This window comes from Gymnogyps californianus, chromosome 4, assembly GCF_018139145.2.
Source record: "Gymnogyps californianus isolate 813 chromosome 4, ASM1813914v2, whole genome shotgun sequence".
Taxonomy (NCBI): Eukaryota; Metazoa; Chordata; class Aves; order Accipitriformes; family Cathartidae; genus Gymnogyps; species Gymnogyps californianus.
Genome location: NC_059474.1, coordinates 55,796,621 through 55,815,591, shown reverse-complemented (window position 1 = coordinate 55,815,591; position 18,971 = coordinate 55,796,621). Strand labels below are relative to the sequence as shown.

Below are 18,971 nucleotides of genomic sequence, written 5' to 3'. Positions count from 1 at the left end.
ACCTCCCCCCGGTGACCAAGCGGGCCTCCGCTGTCCCGCGGCTGGCTGCGGTGCGGGGGGAGCCGGGCCCGGCCCGACCCCTCCGCCCCCCGGCGGTGATGCCCGCCCGGGCCGGGAGCCGGCGCGCCGGGCGGAGGAGGGGAGGGAAGGGAAGGGGAGGGCAGGGGGTGGGCGGCCCGCTGCCCCCCCCCGTCCCCGCAGCGCTGCCCGTCCCTGCCGGCACGTGCCTGCCCGCCCCCTCGGGCCACTGCCGCGCCCCGACGGCCCCGGCATGGACGCGCTCGGCCAGCCGCCCGCCGGCCCCGAGGGGGGCCCGAGCCCGGAGGCGGCCATCGAGGAGGAGGAGGAGGCGGCGGCGTACGTGGAGATCCGCGGCTCGCCGCGGGGGCCGGAGGAGAGCCGCCAGCCCCCCGAGTTGGCCCCGGCCGGCGGCGCGGAGCGAGCGGGCGGTGCCGCACCGGAAAGCGGAGCCGGCGGGACCGGGGATGTTGGCGGCTCGGCGAGCGGCGGGCCGCCGGGCGGGGCCGCGGGGCCAGCATCCTCGGACCGCGGGCGGGGTCGCCCGCCTTCCCCGGGCGCGGCGGCTCGGGCGGGATGCGGCGCTGACTCCGGCCCCGGTTCCGGGGGGGCGGCAGGGAGCGGCGGGCCGCCGGAGGCGGGGGGCTGCCCGGAGTCCTCTTCCTCCTCCTGCCCTTCGCCAGTAACCAAGGCGGGCGGCTTTCCCGCAATGGGCGACCCGGTGTCGACGGAAGGCAAAACCTCCTCGTCCTCCTTCGGCTACGAAAGCGAGGAGGACGAGGACGCGGGGCGCAAGGCGGCCCCCCCGGCGCCCCCCCGGGCATCCCCCCGGCGGCGGCCGCGACGAGGCGCACTACATCAGCACGCAGGAGATCCAGCTGAGCGAGGTGGACCACGACATGGACTTCGACGCGGGGCTGGCCGCCCGCTGGGACTTCGAGGACAACAACGTGATCTACTCCTTCGTGGACTACGCCTCCTTCGGGAGCGACGAGACCCCGGGGGACACGCCGACGGAGGAGGAGGAGAATAGCTGCTACCTCAGCACGACCACCAGCGACCCCAACAACCAGACAGACAGCATCGACAACACCAGCAGCACCGAGATCGTCAGCCTTACCTCTGAACACGACACCCCCGGCGGGGACAAGCGCGCCAGCTCGGGGGAAAGCCGGTCCAAGCAGCACGGCCGCCCCGCCGGCAGCCCGGCCGCCCAGCTTCTCCTATCAATCAAAGCCGCTTCCCGGGCTATAAATGAGTCTAGCAACGCGCGCGGAAAGCAAAACACTATTTACGCTGCCAAGCATGAAGGCGACATGAGCCTCCGCGTCCCCGCGGCTCCTGAACGCAATGCGGGTGTAAAACCGGACGCGGTCCGCGACCACGCGAAAAAATTCATCGCGGTCCCCGCGCGGCTGCAGACCCGGTGCGGGGCCGCCAGGGCGGGGGAGCACTCGAGCGGCGCCTCCAGCGCCGTCAGCGAGCTGGACGATGCCGACAAAGAAGTGCGAAACCTGACGGCCAGGGCTTTCCGCAGCCTGGCGTACCCCTACTTCGACACCCTGCGCCCCGGCTCCCGCGCCTCCTCCGCCTCCCTGCCCGACAATGCCCTGGGCATCAACCGCTGGTCCACCTACCTGGACCTCAAGTGCGGCAGCCTGGGGCCGAGAGCCGAGCCCAGCCTGCTGCGCTCCGGCCGGTCGCAGACCAAAGCCCTCGAGTTCGTGGTCAGCAAGCTCGACGGGGAGATCGCCCACGTCGAGGCACCGCGGCGGCTGGGAGCGGGCTCCCGGGTGGTGACCCTGCTGGACCTCGGCGATGCCCCCGAGGCCGGGCCGCCCCCCGAGCCGGGCGGCGGGGAGCCGCCGGCGGCGGAGGGCGCGGGGGGGCGTCCAGCAAGAAGTCCAAGTTCGCCTCCAGCCTCCTCAAAAACGTCATCTCCAAGAAGATGCAGCTGGAGCACGAGTTCAAGATGGAGCGGGGCGAGATCACCGACACCTCCTACACCGGGCTGACCGCCGGCCGGGAGCCGGAGCCCGCCGGCGGCGGCGGCCGGGAGCGGCAGCGGGAGGGCGGCGTGCAGCGGCAGAGCTCCCGGCACTCGGAGGGCGGCTCGGACTGCACCGCGGCGACGGCGGAGGAAGCGGGCGAGGGCGGCGGTGGCCGGTCGCCGGCCTCCAAGGCGTCGACGCCCCGCGAGGGGAGCCGCAGCCTGGACCGAGCGCTGTCGGAGGAGCTGTGCGAGGTGAAGCGCAGCGCCTCGGAGGCCATCAAGGCCACCTTCCTCCGCAGCCAAAACAGCGCCTTCAGGTCCTGGAAGGAGCGGGAGGCGGAAAGGAAGGAGGAGAGGGCGCCCGTCGGCAAGCTGAAGCTCTCCCCCAGGCACGACTGGCGGGCCGACCTGGGCGAGTTCTCCGCCGGCAAGTCCACCAAGATGTCCCGCCTGTTCGTCCCCGCCATCCAGCACACCCCCCGGGAGAAGGAGCCCGGCAAGCGGGCGACCAAGTGCTCCGCCGCCGCCGCCTCCTCGCCCCCCGCCGCCGCCAAGCCCAAAGCCCCCGAGATCAAGATCAGCCTGGGCAGCCTGCAGCAGCCCCGGGACGCCGCCTTCAGCATCGCCCAGCTGCTGACGCCGCAGATCGCGGGCCGGCCGCCGGAGGAGGGCAGGGGCCAGCAGCCCAAGCCGCCCAAGGCCGGCGACGGCCCCGACAAGGTGCCGCAGTTCCTGGTGCGCGACATGAGGGACGGCAAGCACAGAGCCCAGGGGCCCCTCCACCAGGTGCGGGACGTGCGGAAGCTCATCAAAAGCTCCTACAGCTGCGACTCGGGGGATAACAGCAGCGACAAGGGCAGCGTCGCCTCCGACCAGGGCGGCCCGGAGCAGAAGCCCCGGCAGCAGCTGGTCATCGCCGGCGTCCCCAGGTCCCTCTCCCCCGTGGTCATCACCTGCCAGGCGGTCGGCCACGCCAGCACCAAGCCCACCGAGGCGGGGGCCAAGGCGGCGGGCAGGGCGCCGGCCTGCCCCCCGGAGGGCACCGTCCTGGTGCACCGCACCTCGGGGAGGCTGCCGGTGGCCACCATCGCCCCCAACAAGAGCGACCCGCGCCAGCCGGCCGTGCTGAAGATCGTCTCCAAATCCGCCGCGCCCTGGCGGCACCAGCCCCCGCCGCCGCCCGCCGAGAGGGGCCGGGGGCCGGAGGAGGACCCGCGGGAGGAGGGCAAGGCGGCGCCGGTGCAAAACGCGCTGGAGAAGCTGACGGCGGCGGTGCGGAGCATGGAGGAGCTGTACAGCTTCAACAAGCGCGAGTGGAAGCGCAAGAGCGACCCGCTGCCCATCACCGACAGCCACGTTCTCTCCCTCATCGCCAGCCAGGAGCGGGGTGCCGGGCCCCGGCCGACCCCCCCCGCCGCCGCCGCCGCTCCTCCCCCGCCGCCGCCGGCGGATAAGGCGGAGGAGCCGTCGGGCAAGGGGCCGGGCAGCGAGCGGCTGCCCCGCCGCCCCTCCAACAACGCCGCCGACAAGGTCTCGGCCAAGGCGGCCGCTTTCGAGAGCCTGGCCCGGCAGCGGCAGCGCGGCGCGCCGCCCCCCCGCGCCGAGCCCCCCGCCGCCCCCCGCGCCCTCCTCACCTTCCGCGGAGCCGGAGGAGCCGGAGCCGGAGCCCCCGCGCCGGGCAAGCCCCCCTCCGAGGGCGGCCTGCGGGGCCAGGCGGCGCCGCGCTCCCCCCGGCTGCCGGCGGGCGGCGGCGATGCGGAACGGGGCCCGGACTGCGGGAACTACCTGGCCCTGCCGCTGAAGGCGGCAGCCGAACCCTGCTCCCCCCCCTCCCCGGTGCCGGTGTCGGGGGCGGGCGGCGGCGTCCGCCCCAGCCCGGTGTCGGCGGCGGCGGCGGCGGCGGCGCTGTGCAGCCTGCAGCCCTTCGGCACCGCCAAGCGCCCCGGCAGCCCCGGACCCCCGCCCGGACCCCCGCCCGCCGAGGAGCCCCCCGCCGCCGCCCCGCCGCCCGCCGAGGGTCCGCCCGCCGCCCTCTACCGCCCGGCGCTGCCCTTCGCCGCCCTGCCCGGCGCCGCGCCGCCGCCGCTGCTCTGCTTCTCGCCCTCCATGCCCGCCGCGGCGGCAGCGGCCGAGCCCTTCCCGCAGACGCAGCGCAAGGTGCTGCTGGACGTGAGCACCGGGCAGTACTACCTGGTGGACACGCCGGTGCAGCAGCCCCTCAAGCGGCGCCTCTTCGACCCCGAGACCGGGCAGTACGTGGAGGTGCCGGTGCCCCAGCAGCCGGCTGTCGCCCCCATCCCGCTGCCCCTCTCGCCCCTGGCCCTCAACGCCGGGGCCTATGGCACCACGTACATGCTCTACCCCGGCCTCCTGCCCGCTGCCACCATGCTGCCTGCGGGCGCCTTGCCGCGCCCGCTGTCCCACCCGGGCAGCGATGCCAGCGCCCCGGCCGAGCCCGGCAGCCCGGCGGCGGCAGAGGCGGCTTTCGCCGAGAGCCCCTACTACGTGGCTACCGGCAAGGGCCCGCCGCCGCCACGGCGTGGGGCAGCCGAGGCGAAGCCGGTCATCAGCATCACCGCGCCAGCCACCGGCCCACGGATCGTCGCGCCGCCCTCCTTTGACGGCACCACTATGCGCTTCGTGGTAGAGCACCGGTGAAGAGCGCAGGTGAGTGGATGCAGGCCGTTAGGCATGGCGGTCGCCAGTGATGGTTAAGGGCCGACTGGGTTACCTGCCAAATGAGAGCTGTGCCACAGCTTCTCCTCGAGGGGGGTAAGTAAGGGGCCCGGGGTCCACAGGCGGGCCCTCACCAGGACTTAAAATATAGGCGTAAGACAGAAACGCAAAGGTTACACGCTCCCATCAGTGCGGTTCAGTATTCCTTGGAGCAGGTAAATACCCCCTTTTTTTGGCCTGGAGGCAGTTTCAGTAGAAGCACACCATAGTTGCTTGTCACACAGCCTGTATTTGTGCAGCCCCATGGCTGGGGGTCCCTGTCTCAATGGGGTCCCCTTGCTCCCGGGGAGGGGAGTGTGGCTGGGCACCTCCTCTGGACCCACCTTGCAAGCCATGAAACGGCCCCGCCGCCTCGGCAGCACGTCTCCCCTTTCTCACCTCTCACCTCTTCCTCCCAAGGGGAGGCGAGCGCCCGTGTCTCTGCCCTGAGCCCCTGTTTCTCCTCATCCTCGGGAAAAGCGGGAGAGGGGTCTGATGGAGGCAAACCCTTATTTTGGGTCCTTCTTGTGAGCAGGATACGTGGTGTAGACCTTGGTGTCCTCCCACGGTGCCATGGGGCTGCCGGCAGGGGCAGGGGTGCCCGCAGCTGCCTGCGCTGCAGGAGGGCTCCAGCGGAGCCCACGGGCACCGCTGCAAATCACGATTTTGCACGGCTACTCCGAGCTTGGCCTGCCGCAGTCCCGCCAGTGTCCGGTTACCTAGGGCTGTAACTTGGGGCCAGCCTCTAAACTTGGGGATGCGCATGTGGGAGCATTGAGTGCCTGTTCTGGAGCAAGGACGAGGGCATGGGACTGGGCGTACAGCACGCATCAAAACCAGGGTGCAGGATGTCTTGCACAAAATAATCAAGGAACTATGACATTTCATTTTAAAATACCTGAAATATTAAGAAAGTGCCTTCAGGATGGGTGTCGCAGCTCCTTTTGCCTCTTACATTAGAACACACGGCTCATCTTTATCAAGTGCGGTGTTGGGCAGAGCTACCAAAGTCTTTCGTGGCTTACCGAAGACTCACGGAGTTTGTTCTTGGTGTTTATCAAAAGGCAAAGTGGAACAGCAGCAACAGTCAGAGGTTTGGATTTGTCACCAGTTTGCGCTGAGTTTTGTTCAGCCGCATGCTTGAGGGTAAATTTTTTCTTCCAGCATTTTGGGTTATCTTTTTTCGCTTCTGTAGTTCTTTTAGTTTGCATCATCTGCTACTGCATAGTAGATTATTTGTTATTATTATTTGAAACCTTACTGAAATGATTTATGCACTTACTTCTTCTCTGCTTGTAAAGATTTTATCTTGGAAGTGCCATTCTTTTATCCTGGATATAAATGAAATTGTTTTCATAGGCCCTTATGGGGTCACTCAGGACAGGCAAAGTACCAATTTAACTTGAGCTCTGCTGTGCTACTCGAGTTGATCTTGTCAGTAAAGTTTTGACCGAGTATCTAGATAAAATGGCAAAAGATATTTGATTTTTTCCATTTGGTCTGTAGGCTGAATTCGGACTGCTAGCACAAGGAATTTGTTAGATTTCAGTTTAGGGACTTGCTGTTTTTGAAAAGGTGTGGTATATAGTACATATATTTCTATCTTACAGCAGTTATTTAAATGAAAAGCTCTAGCTTTTCTTATATCACTCTTTAAAAGTGAAACCCATCGGATTTCCTGGTGTGATTTGCCCCTCGTTTCCCAGGGGGTTATCCTGCCACGTCATGCAGCTAGCTTGCCTGCAATGCCTGGTGTATCACTGAAGCGGTGATGCTCTCAGCAAATTGCTCTTTCTCACTGGTGCAGTTAATAACTGCATCGATGCTCTGCTTTTTTGTGTTATGTCGGAGCTCTACCGTTGTGAGACAGGTGGGCAAGCTGCCCCAAAAGACTGGTGGTGCAAAAACTTGCGTACTCATTACAGAAGGTCATTCAGCAGTTTGAAGACTTTCATCTTTTACCACTAATGATGCCAAGATGCATGTTGTCTAATACAGACAGGGATGCCCCCTCCCTGCCGTCTCAGACCTGCTGAGGTAGCTGTCCTGCTGGTGTATGATGGATACAGTGTGGGGTTTTTTTTCTCGACCTGTTCTGGAACTCAGTAAAACAAATGATTTTAATTGCATGCTGCAAGACGTGTTTAGCTTGTCATCAGACTTTGGTTATTCATAGAGCTCTCAGTGGAAAATAAGGTATATGCCAGAGGGGAATTGCATCTATAGCCTTCTTCCCGTTATTCTGTTCTGTCCTTGTATCTACTCAGCATTTTCATTCACCTGCATAGCTTTCATGTCCCTGTGGATAATTTTTTCTTTTCTTCTCTCTTTTATTATCTGCTTTTTTTGGTTTTCCCTTCTTTTCCTTTATCTCTTTTGTCTTTCTCTTCCTAATTAAACATGTGTGTTTGCTTGGCGTAGTGTTTTTCCCCTAACAAGAACAGGATTATAATTTCATATGAATCAGAGGGTGAACTGTTGATCATTTTTTCATTCCAATTGCTTTCACATCAGATCAGGGTTTTTTTGATTGCAGCAATGCTGTGCAGATCCTGAAATGGATTTTAAAACAGCCAAACTTCATTACATGAGCATGGAGTTTGAATAAAATACTGTCCTTTCAGGTCCCTTTTTTTAACTAGCCAAAAGCTGAATGAATGCTCTTTCTTTCCACTCCTGTATTTCTTTCTGCACTGCACATAATACCTTCCTCCCTTCTTTACTCTGTTTTTTTCACATCTTCATTCACAAACTGTGTCACCGTGTCAAGGACTGCTCCATCTTGGTCTCTGTCACCTCTTGGAGATCAGCATGATAGAGCTGACTTGAAGCTTTGGTGGTGGTGTGATGCCCGTGGCGCTGCTGGCACCAAATCCTCTGCACACCTGCTGCTCTTCCAGCACTTCTTTCTCTGGCTGGTGCTCTTTTCTGCATAATCAATGGGATAAAATGGATCCTATCAATTTGGATTCTGGCAAAATCTAAGATGCCATTTCTGAACAATTCTTAAATTTTTGATATACAGCAAATATTAGAGAATATGTACATGTTTCTGAGAGATACCAGGAGGTTGCTTGTCTCCCTCCGCTTCTTCCCTCACAGTAGTTGGTGAGCTTTTAGCAACATAGTTCTTGCCTGCTGCACTTCTTCCTTCTTACGGAAAAAAAATGATGCTAATTTCACTTCTAGTCAACTTGCCAATCTGCCTGCATCCAAACCTAGACAGCCCTGATCTGCAGTGAGCAGACTGCCTGAAGGGAGCTCATTCCCAGCCTGAAGGACTGAAAATGTGTTTTTAACTTTTGTATCTATTCCCACATTATATTCTGGGGAGTTTCTGCCTTGTGTTAGGTAAATAAATGAGAAAATAACATGTAGCAAAGTAGAAAGTAACTGTAGTAAATTGTACTGCCAATATTAGAAGGGTATTTTTCCTTGCTCTGTTCAAACATGTGCCTAAACTGAAGCCACCTTATAGTTACAGGAATACATGGGGCATTTATTTTTGTGGTGAAAGTAGGCTAAGTCAAATGTGAGCAGTTCTGTCACCGGAGTATGCAAATATACTTATTAGTTGTGTTTCTTCCTACCTGCCATCAGACAATCTATGTCTGCATTTAAAAATTAATTTTGTGTGGATAGCATAAAGAATGATTTTTCAAAGGCTCATAAATTGATATTTTTAAACTCTCTTTTAGTTGTGCCCTATTCAGCAGAACGTATGGTCTACATTAAGTCAAAAAGTCAACTTACAGTGAAATATGCAGTACGTAGGATTTACTTAAGCTGATGCCTTCGCTGAGAATTTAGTAAAGCATCCATCCAATTTTAGTGGGAAATACAAGAATATTCCAAGAACTAAAAGGGCTTCAGGATTTGATCTAGTAAATCAGTCTACGAATGGAAATAAGCGTGAGCTTGTGTTGAAAGCCATCGCTACTTAGGAAACGTTTAAATAGCACTTAACCTTGATACCAATAAAAGTTAACAGTGAGCTTAATGACTCTTCTTGCCTGGGATGCTTTCCTGAGCCAGTATTTAAGGCTTAGTTCCACAAATCTCGGAGCGCATGATTACGGGTTGTTTCACTTTTGTTTGCGTACGCCATGCTGGATGCTGTGTTGGTAAGTAAAGTGCTCAGGTCTTTAACTTAAGCAGATGGATCTCTTAAATCCCGAATGGATTGCTTTGCCCTCTTTCTACCTATATGCATGGGGTTCCCCAGGACCAGTCCGCGGGGAGCCGCGGGGTTGTAAGGCACTGCACGTTTCACACCTTGAGCAGCAAGGATTGCTTCTGCTCAAAAAATAAGGCTGCCCGACCACTGACTTGGTTTAAAAAGTCTGATTATTGGTAGTAGCTTAGGAAATTAGTAACAAGAATAGTGTGACAACGAAGGAGATACTATGCACTTCTCTGGAGCAGTAAAGATTGCTCAAATGGTTGTGGCAGCTCTCTAGCAATCTACTTTTTATTAATGATGCTTTTCTCTTTGTTTTCTTTTTTTACAGGGATAAGGAAGAAGAATCACGGTCCTTTAATCTGAAATACACTTGGTAACTAAACATTCGTCCTAAAAACTGCTTCTACAGTTTTCTCATTTTTTTGCTTCATCATACAAAACAAGTGTGTAAGTTTCTTGTTTTCTCCGAAATACCCCCCAGTTTTGGAGTACGCATACATTTAATTATGCGAGCAACACTAAATTACTGCATTATTTTCTGCAAAGTTGTTTTGATATTGAAGCCAGTCTGCAGGCTTTAGGCGTTGGCTCCGTGCTGGTGGCTAGCGGTAGTAGTGCCACTACAGCTGTTTGTAAAACGCAGGGTGTAAATGCAGCAGTGTTTCAGTGTGGATTGACACACAGCTTCGTCCAGGTCCCTGGAATGTGTTGTGATGATCCAGCGCAGCCCTGCAACTCTTTAAAAAAAATGAAGCCCTCAGCTCTCTCCCATTGCAGTAAATGAGGGTCTTCCCCATAGGTTTCACTGACAGTTTGCGATCAGATGTCTATTTTGTACTCTGTACTTCTGCACTTGGAATTGCAAACGGAGAGATCTGTAGTGTTAGGATTATCTTTAGTGTTTATTTTTTGGCATGGTTCAAACCAGATTGTGTCAATGTCAGAAAACACATTTGATTGATTGCTTTCGGTTTTTGTTTGTTCCTCTGTACTGTGTTGAACATCACAAGTTGCCTTAATTATGACAGTGTTTAAATACTGGAAAGCCAGAAATTGAATGTAATATTTTTAGATCCTGGTTCTAAAGGAGAGGACAGCATTTATTTTCCTTTAAGACTGCAGTCTATTCTTCCTTAAATTGCAACAATTCTGAAAACATAATCCTAATGATTCCCCTGTGAGAGGAGTTTTTTAATGTTACAGCCCCAATAATATGTAGTTGTTTCTTTAGCTGTTGTTTGGCAGGTTTATCTGAGGGCTATGTCCACGCTATCTGCATTTGCTAAGAAAATATTCCTCTTTTGAACAAGAAAATATAAAATAAGATTACTCAAAATGCGGTGATATATATGTCCATATGTTGAACTCTACTTAAACTGATTCTTTCGTTGCCAGCAACCAGTTTGTCTCAGCAAAAGAGAATTGTTATCATGACAGTAAAACTAAACTACAATAGTGTGTTCCCTGCCCAAAATTTCAGTTCAGTGAAGCACTTTGGGAAGCCAATAAATGTAAGATCAAGCCTAAATTATTTAGCATAAAGCTTTCTTGAGGTAACAGGTTGGAAATTTAAAATCTAAATGCAAAACCCAAAAGTCTGTACTTAAGCATTTGCCCGCAGGCAGGATTTTCCTGTACCTATTCTCAAGTTTTCCTGCTGCTAAGGAAGTTTCAGGGTTTTCCATTCTTAAAGAAAGTCCCAGGTTTACATTTTCCTGAGTAACTCACGAGATACAGAAAACTCAGCTACAACTGTCTTTAACCATACGTGTGAGATTGTATTTCAATGCAATTTATTTGTTTACAGGCACAAATTGAAAGTGCCCTCAGGATGAAATGCACTGCAAGTATACAGATAGTGAGTGATTTAACATATATCTTCTCATTTATCTTCATCGTTGTGGAAATCCAATGAAAAAATATTATTCTAACCCTTTTTAAAGAGCTTGGCATGCCCGGCTAGAGCATATAGCGTGTAAGCTTAATCCCTGTGCTCTTCAGTTGTACACTCTACTGTTACAAGCTTTAACTTCCTACTGGGATTTGGGCTGAATGCCTCTTAAAGAAAATGAATGCTTCTTCACTGTTTCATGACTGGTAAGTCCATAGATGTTACGACTAGAGTATCGGTGTTAAACGAAACAGTACTTCGGACTGCAGGACAGTGCAGGTACCAGAGTAGATCGTCCACTGCGACATACACGTGTATGGTATGTACATTATAATACTAGCATCCGTGTTTAAAAATGTTTCTGTCCTATCTTTTCCTATATCGGTGCTCTGAGCAAAGTTTCATGTTGCAGTTTACAAGATATAGGTTTGCACACACAAACTCAGGGTTTACAGTTTCACTCGGTGTACTTGAAAGGAAGAAAATGCGTAGAAAACAAGTGCCCAGGATTTCAACATGTATTTGTTGGAGGAAAATTTTGCAGGGTTTTTTTTAACTGCCTGTGGAGACGAAAGCAATGAAATGAGGCAATACCAACAGCTATTTATTTTCTCAGGGGAGATTTCTTCAGTGGAATGTGTCAATCCTAATGTCAAACAGTGTTTGCTTAATTTTGTCCATTACTAAAGAGACTCCATGTTTGCATCGAGGGGTCAGTTTTGCAAGGAGCTTCGCTTCACAGACCCAGTCCAGCAAAGCCTTCACATGCATCTCTAACTTCAAATATCTAAGCAGATTCCTGGGAACTTCAGTGGAAGCGCAATCATTGTTTTTTTCACCCATCAACGCAACTCTTTGCTGAACTTAGCCCAGAGCGCCAAGTGCCTTGCAGACCCGAGTCCCGGGTTCTTCACTTTATACGGATAAAACCAGAGCTCTAGGCTTGAGTCTAGCCGGACCCAGCAGATAACGCCACGAAACGTCGCCAGAAAAAAATCTGGTAATATGGTGCTCCTCCATGTATACCCAGTGGTGAATTTCTCCAGCCGATGGGGTGGTGTGTAACCATATATCTTGGATTAGAGTCAAGCCCTCCGTGTCAGGGTTCACAAGCTGCTAGTATTATATGTTTCATGGTGCAGTCATAGTATGTTACAGCTGAAATTCACCCCGTGTGCAAAGCAGGGCAAAATCCTGTGCACCACTCGAGTTCCCTCCCCGCCCTGCCGTCAGGGTTCGGGGTCTGCCACAGCCGGCCAGCCACTTCCACGCGTTTTAGGTCAGGATCCAATTAAAAGCTTGAGCAGGACTGGAGTGATGCGTGAATGATGTTCTGGTCTTTTGCAGCAGGGTTGGTTTCACTCAGTTAAATTTAATCCTCGGTGAATCACTTGGTGAATGATTTAAAATGTATTTATGGGTTGTGTGGTTTTTTTTCCCCCCCCTGTCTGCATTCAAAGCTAGCTTTACTCTCTAGTGTTGATGGCCAAAGTGTCATTCCTTATGCTTATAAATTACCATTAACTTGTGGCTACCTGAGAACACATACTTTAAAAATGCTTGTGTTTTTTTCCCCTTTTTCTGGTTTTTTTTCTTCATTTTTTTCTCTTTTCTTTTTCCTCCCTTTTTTAAGGGGGTGGGTTATCAGTGTGAAGATATTTAAAAGTGCAAATGTGAAGTAAGGATAATGATTGTTAAGAGGATGTGGGTGGTATGTCTGATGAGAGAGCGGTGGGCTATAAGGCAAAGGGGAAAATGCCGTGAACACATTGTGTTGATGATTGTTGCCTGTGGGGGGAAAAAATAAAAAAAGAAGATGTATAACTGGAGAAAAATGGACTCTTTGAGCTGCTCTCAATGTAGATGACACTGTGGCAAGTGCGTAGCCGAAGCCAAAGTGATCCCGCTGCAGGATGCCGTGAGCCTGGGATTGAAGGACAGCGGAGTCGCTCTGAGAATTGCACTAGCAGCGTGTTGCACGTCAGGAATGCTTCAGTATGTCACGACCACGCGAGAACAGACTGTCTGAAACCGCTGAGTACCAAAGTTTGTAACTGAATGAGTTAGCATTTGTATTATGTTGGGGTTTTTTTTGAATGTTATGATAAATAAAATGTATTTTTCAGTAAAAGACACATTCAAGTAAGCCTGCAGTTCCCTGCTTGGTCGTATGTTTGTGAAGTTACCTTTGCTGTTTTGCAGAACCAGTGATAACAGAGGCATTACTTGGTTCAACGTGTAAACAATAACAGAAGAAAAGATGTCACTGGAAAGCAGATCCAAAACCCTGCACTCAGAGTCTCCCCGAGTTTGTCCCAGTGTTGCAAGTCTCTTTCTGACCTGATCTCACTATTTATTCTTCCCTCTTAGGACAAAGGGGAAGCTGGGGGCATTGCTTCATTTGACTCTGTCTAATTATTTTTTTTTTCCCGCAGATATAACTTAGGTGAAAAAAGAACTCCCCAGTTTCAGTGGACTAACTTTGACTGGTATATGGGTTTGGGTTTCCAAAGAACTGCGTCTTTGTCTGTTGTAATGTGTTCAGAGAGAGCAATTGGTGGGGTGAATCAACTTTTTTCTGCTCATTCTCTATGCTATTTTCATTGTCTAATATTGTGATACGATCAAAAACAGGATCACTTTATTAGTGGATAGCAGTATTGCTTGAATTATTGCTAGGAAAAACCTTTTGCTGCTTTCATGTGCTCCTTCTACCCTAATGGAGATTGAGTAGCTTTCTGATGTTAAGTCAAGTCCAAATGTTTAAAAAAGCATGAGTCAAACACCGAAAAATCACAAAATGGACTTGAAAACTAAAAGATTAGTTTTGCAGTTTAAAAGAACACTTTAACTTCTCAGTTTTCAGTATGTAAGGGGCACATTATAATGATCTTTCGCTTAATCACGTGCCCTAGATGCTTAAAGGAAAAGAGATTCCCACCTCATTATTTATCTGTGAGTAATAAAATATGAAGACATCTACTGTGAATTTGCTGTATCATTCCAAGACATGGCTACACGGTCTTCCTACCTTGCTGGAAGCACAGGTTTACTGGTGAAACAGCAGTTTGGTGTTTGTGACATTCTCTCTCTCTCCGGATTTTTTGGAATTTGTTACCTTGGCATTGCATTTACGATAGATGTCATCAGTGACTTCACTGCCAGTTTATACTTAGTCATTCCTATACAGAGATACAAATGGATTAATTGGCAGACCCAAAAGACTTCAGAGAGGAATGAGAATAGATGTTGAAAAGAATTGGGAAAAGGGGGGAATGAACTGGGGAGAGCGCAGCCACACAGGCTTAGCTCAACAGGAGCAAGCTGGGTGACTCCAGGAGATCAAAGGATGACTAAAAGAGAACCAAATTAATAGTGGGTGTGTAGAGCAGAGAGAAAGGCCTTAGATCACTTTGTTCAAACTAGAGGAGTCTGAAATTGCAAAGGGACCTGGGGTTGCCAACAGGAAAGTTTGGGAACTGCTCCTTTACTTTTCTCCAAGAAGAGCTCCTGGAGCCTGATTTCAGTGGACCTGTGTAACGAGCTCTTCACAGCACTGCTGGGTTCTCATGATAGGTGGACGTTTTAAGCTGAAATCTCTACAAAAGAGAGGTCAAAAGCAAATACGCTGAAAGACATGAACTCTAACCTTTCCCTAAGGGGCCCAGTCTTGCAGCCAGTGTTTGTCCAACAGCAATGCGCCTCACGCTACAAGAATCCACTGAAATTAAAGTGAGAGGGTTTCTTATGATACCTTAAATTAAACTGCAAAGTCAGGTGAAATATGTCTGGGATTTTCAAAGATTGGTGGAGAAAATCTTATGAGTTTCTAAATAGCCTTTAAAACATCACTGGTAGGAATGACGAGACCAAAAGGTAGAAATGCAGCACTTCTTGTCAGAAGGAGTGGGAACAAAGCGAAATGAGAAGCAGATAATTCCCTGATGTCAGAGCTAAGCAAGTTATCCAGGATAAAACAAAGCACTTCAAAAAAAAAAAAAAAAGAAAAAGCACTTTTTTAGAATTGCTGTCATCTTGGATTGTCACTATCTATCCAGCTGTTTTATTTTTGAGGTACCTATCATCTAGTTACCAAATTTGAACCTGATGCTGCACAATAGTGCCTGCCAGCCCAGCTCTGCCACTGCCCTGCTTTCCATTGACCTCTGCTGGACAAGGCACACAGTTCAAGTTCAAAATGTGGTTAAAAACCTTGCTCAAACAGGACTTCTGCTTATTTTGCTATTTTTAACAAATCCTCCTGTGTTCTAAGATACAACTGCAGCATGCATTATATGGGCTTGTAACTCCTAAAATGTATCTGTACTTAAGGGCTGCAGTTCCTTTTACGCTGTGTAGCCAGACAAATTCTCTACCAGATGCTCTCAATAAGTCAGAGCTGACTTTATAAGCAACATGTATTCACTGGAAATCTGGGCTAAGTATTTTACAAGTTGTTGCATGTGTGTTAACCCTAGCACCTTTCACCAAGTAGCAATTAATTTTATTAAAAGTGAAATAATTAGAATTATGATCTTGTTCCCACTAACAAAGGGAAAGGAAGATGCTGTCAGCGTGATTGCAGGCTGTTCTGAGATCACGCTGATTTACACCCATGCAGCTCTGGTTAGTATCCATTATCGGTAGGAAAGAATGCATTTTACCAGCAGTAATTTATGGTCAAGTGTTACAAAAATAATGATGTTTAGTCGCGGTATCTGCTAACCTGTACTGCACTGATGGCTTAATTCATAGCCTCATGGGGAGGTCTGCCTTCCAAACCATTGATCTTTGTATTTCCCTGTGCTTTCTGCACCCAAATATGTTTAGGAGTGGAGTGAGAAACTGAATCCTGGAATTTGAATATTTTTTGAAGAGTATATGAAAAATACTCTTTAAAAATTAGCACTCCTTGAAAGTTTAGGGGGAAAGTTTCAAAATCTCTTTTGCAAGTGGGTTGCATTTTGGATTTAGCTGGATTCTCGTTGCATTGTTCTTTCTGTGGATTCCAATTAGAAAGGACTGAGCATTTGTTTGCTTCTCTAAACTTCATTTATGAATTATTGTTTAATTGCTACCATTGCTGATTAGTTCAAAGTACGCGTAATAGGCATTATTAAGGATGTATGTTGCATATTTGTGATTAATCCCCACTGATTTGATAAATGCTCATAGTGTTTGCTTTGGTTGTAACCCTAAGTGTGTTAGCACTTCAAATGCAGGCTTGAGCAATGTGTTAATTTCACCTTATTTTTAGAAGATTGTCAGTTTTGTTGTTTCTGTAGCTATGGAGCCCACGTAAGGAAGCCGTGGCCTTCCATTACCCAGCTGTTGGACTAAACCCCTTCTGGAATCCCCATTATGTCCAGCTGTTAGGCTCAGATAGCTTCAGAAGCAAGTGTATTGCTGCGATACCAGGGGTATCCACGAGGACACGTATCGCTTCTGAAAGAGCAACGTGGGCCTCAGAGGCTCTGATTTAGTTTCAAGGGATGTTGTCAAAGCTGTGGAAGCCCCAAAATTGCCCTTACAGGCTGGTTGTCCTGTTCTGGAAGACCGGTTTTCAATAGTGCAGGTGAGCACACGATTTTCCTCAACAAGCTGTACCAGGGCTCGATGAGTAAATAAAAAAGCAAAAGACACAGATCAGTGTTTCTGGGAGACTTGATGTATTTATGTTGAACAGACCTGTGCATTTCACTTGAAGGAGAAGCGCACCTGGTGTTGTTGGCCAGATACTTGGCAATAGCCGGATTATCTTTTGTAATCAGAAGAGATTTTATGTTATGCTTTTTTAAAAGTGAGCACCGATGTGACATTATTTTTATGTGCCAAAGGGCCCTGTTTTACCAGCACATATTCAGAAGGTTCTTAGATTTGATAAATTTGAGAGGGGGTAAGCCTTGCAGTGGGATTGCTGACATCAGACACAGATCATACAGATACAAATTGCATTATCTAGAACCTCTTTATTCCGATTTTGGGTTGTGAAGTCATGGGTGAGCCTGGCAGACTGTTGATGCAAATTAGGATGTGGAGTTGAGGTCATCATCTGTTGATATCTCAATTCTCTACAAGTGAAATAGTGATGATAGCTATTTCTTTGTGCCACTCTTTGTCCACCTTCTATATTTAGGGTGTCAGATCACTGCAGGAGGAGACTGCCTCTTTCTAGGTGCGTGAATACTTAGCTCTGATCTTATTTTTGTTTTGTATGACACAAATAGCAAGTAGTAATAACAAATGTAAAAGCTTGTCTTCACTTTCAGTTCCTAAAACAGTAGTGGAGGTATCAAACAGTGTCTACAAAATAGAGGGTGCAGACTTTGAGTGTGGATATTGAGGGGAAGAGACAGCTTTGTGGGAGCCTTGCTGAAAGAAAGACTGTGTTTGGGGAGAAGGAGCGGAGGTTTGGAAAGGAGGAAGGAGAAACTGCCCCTCTTTGAGGGAGGAGGCATGCCTGGGGATGGGGTGTTGTGTAAAATCTTCAGCAGAGGAGTGAAAGAGGGCATTGAAGGCTGAGGCTGAGGAGCAGGTTTGCTGGCAGTGCTGGCCATGTTGTTTTACAGGGTGGTGTCACTGCCAGCAGTGTTGGTATCGCTTTGGCCTTAACTCATTTCTGGTAAGTGTCGACACTGAAGAGGGGCGCCTAGGTCTTACCTCTCCTCTGGGCAGAGGATTTGGGCAGGCACCTCCAGCACATGGTGCATCCTGCTTGGGGTCTACACCACCCTCTGGAGATACCTCCGTCTCCTGACTAGAGCGGGAGCCCAGGACAAGTGGGTGCCCAACTCACGTTATTGGTTCCTATGTGGTGGTGAATTAAATGGTTCCTCTTGCCCCTATCAACACCATTCCTTCCCCAATGAGAGGCCTTCCCAACCCAGAAGGTAACGGAAAAAAACCAAGACTGAAAACAAAACCATTTTTTTACACTGTGTTTTTACCTGTTTTATTTATGCTTTGACTAGAAGTGTGTCAGCATTTTCAGGAAAGACAACAAGCAGACTGTTTCATCCCATTCATAGTTTGATTTTTGCAGATTTCTGCACTCATGGTTTTTTACAATACAAAAGAATTTGGATTTTTTTTTTTCATTCTTGCAATACATTTTTTTTCTATGACAATCTATGAGTTTTTCCTGCCTGGTTTTGTTTTTTTGAAAAACAATTGTTCCTGGCTTTTTATTTTACTTTTTTGTAACCAGCACTCACCCACCTTGTCCTATAAAAATTAAATCAGATGGATCATGTCAGAGATCAGCTGAGCTGGGATGAGGTATATTCTTTCTTAATCTGCAATGCTGTTGTAAATGTAAAACATATTTTTTTTTTACACAGTTCCTACGAAGACACTGCTTGAATGAGCAAAATGTATAAGTCATTTTAATCGGAGGATTTGTATGAGTAGTGATTACTTTTTTGCATTGAAATATGAGCCTAACTTACCTAGAAGAAAATGTTCTGGCTCTGCACAGGATTCACTAGACTGTGCATTCAAAATGGATTTCTTTCAGGACCTTTTCCTTCATCATAGTTCAGAATTGCCTTAGTGAATGCTCATTTTTTGAAATACACCCGCCTTGATTACACACAGGGACACAAATTTTCAGGAGGCAACCTTGAAGAGCAACCAGTGTTGGCTTAACTCTGCTCCTGGTGATAACTACAGAAATTATACCATTGATTTCAATGGGAACAGAATTAAGGCAACCGTAAGTACTTCTGGAAATATTACCTCACAGTTTTAATCAACTATAGCAGTTAACAAAAAACCCAAAAAGATAAATAATAATAATAATTGAGCTCTGACTGCTTAAAAAAAGGGAAAATCCTTTAAAATCATGTAAAATAAAACCTGCTTTTTTGTAGACAGGCAATACTGAGTAAGCAGGAATTCATGGTCTCATTTAGATGTGAATTGTACTTGAATATTTGAATGAGGATTGATCATAGGCCTAAAACACCTAAATACTTTAAAATATATTCATAAATAATCATTCTTTATACATCATAGTTGTTCTTACTGCATGTCAAAAACATGGACTTCTGTATTCCCCAAGAAAGAAAAATGAGGGATTATTTTTGCTTTTGGCACAAAAAAGTAAAAATAAAGAACTAGCACCACCCTTAAGGGAGTGCATGGAATACCACCAAATTGGTCTTTATCTG

General features: G+C 49.8%; 1 protein-coding gene across 1 annotated transcript; it reads left to right on the top strand.

Moving 5' to 3' along the window:
* The first annotated feature begins 271 nt into the window (after positions 1–271).
* On the top strand, positions 272–4,669 carry C4H4orf54 (chromosome 4 C4orf54 homolog). The gene is given in 3 exon segments (XM_050896404.1): positions 272–449; positions 787–1,827; positions 1,830–4,669. Coding segments are annotated over 3 exon segments (4,059 nt in total).
* Positions 4,670–18,971: the final 14,302 nt, after the last annotated feature.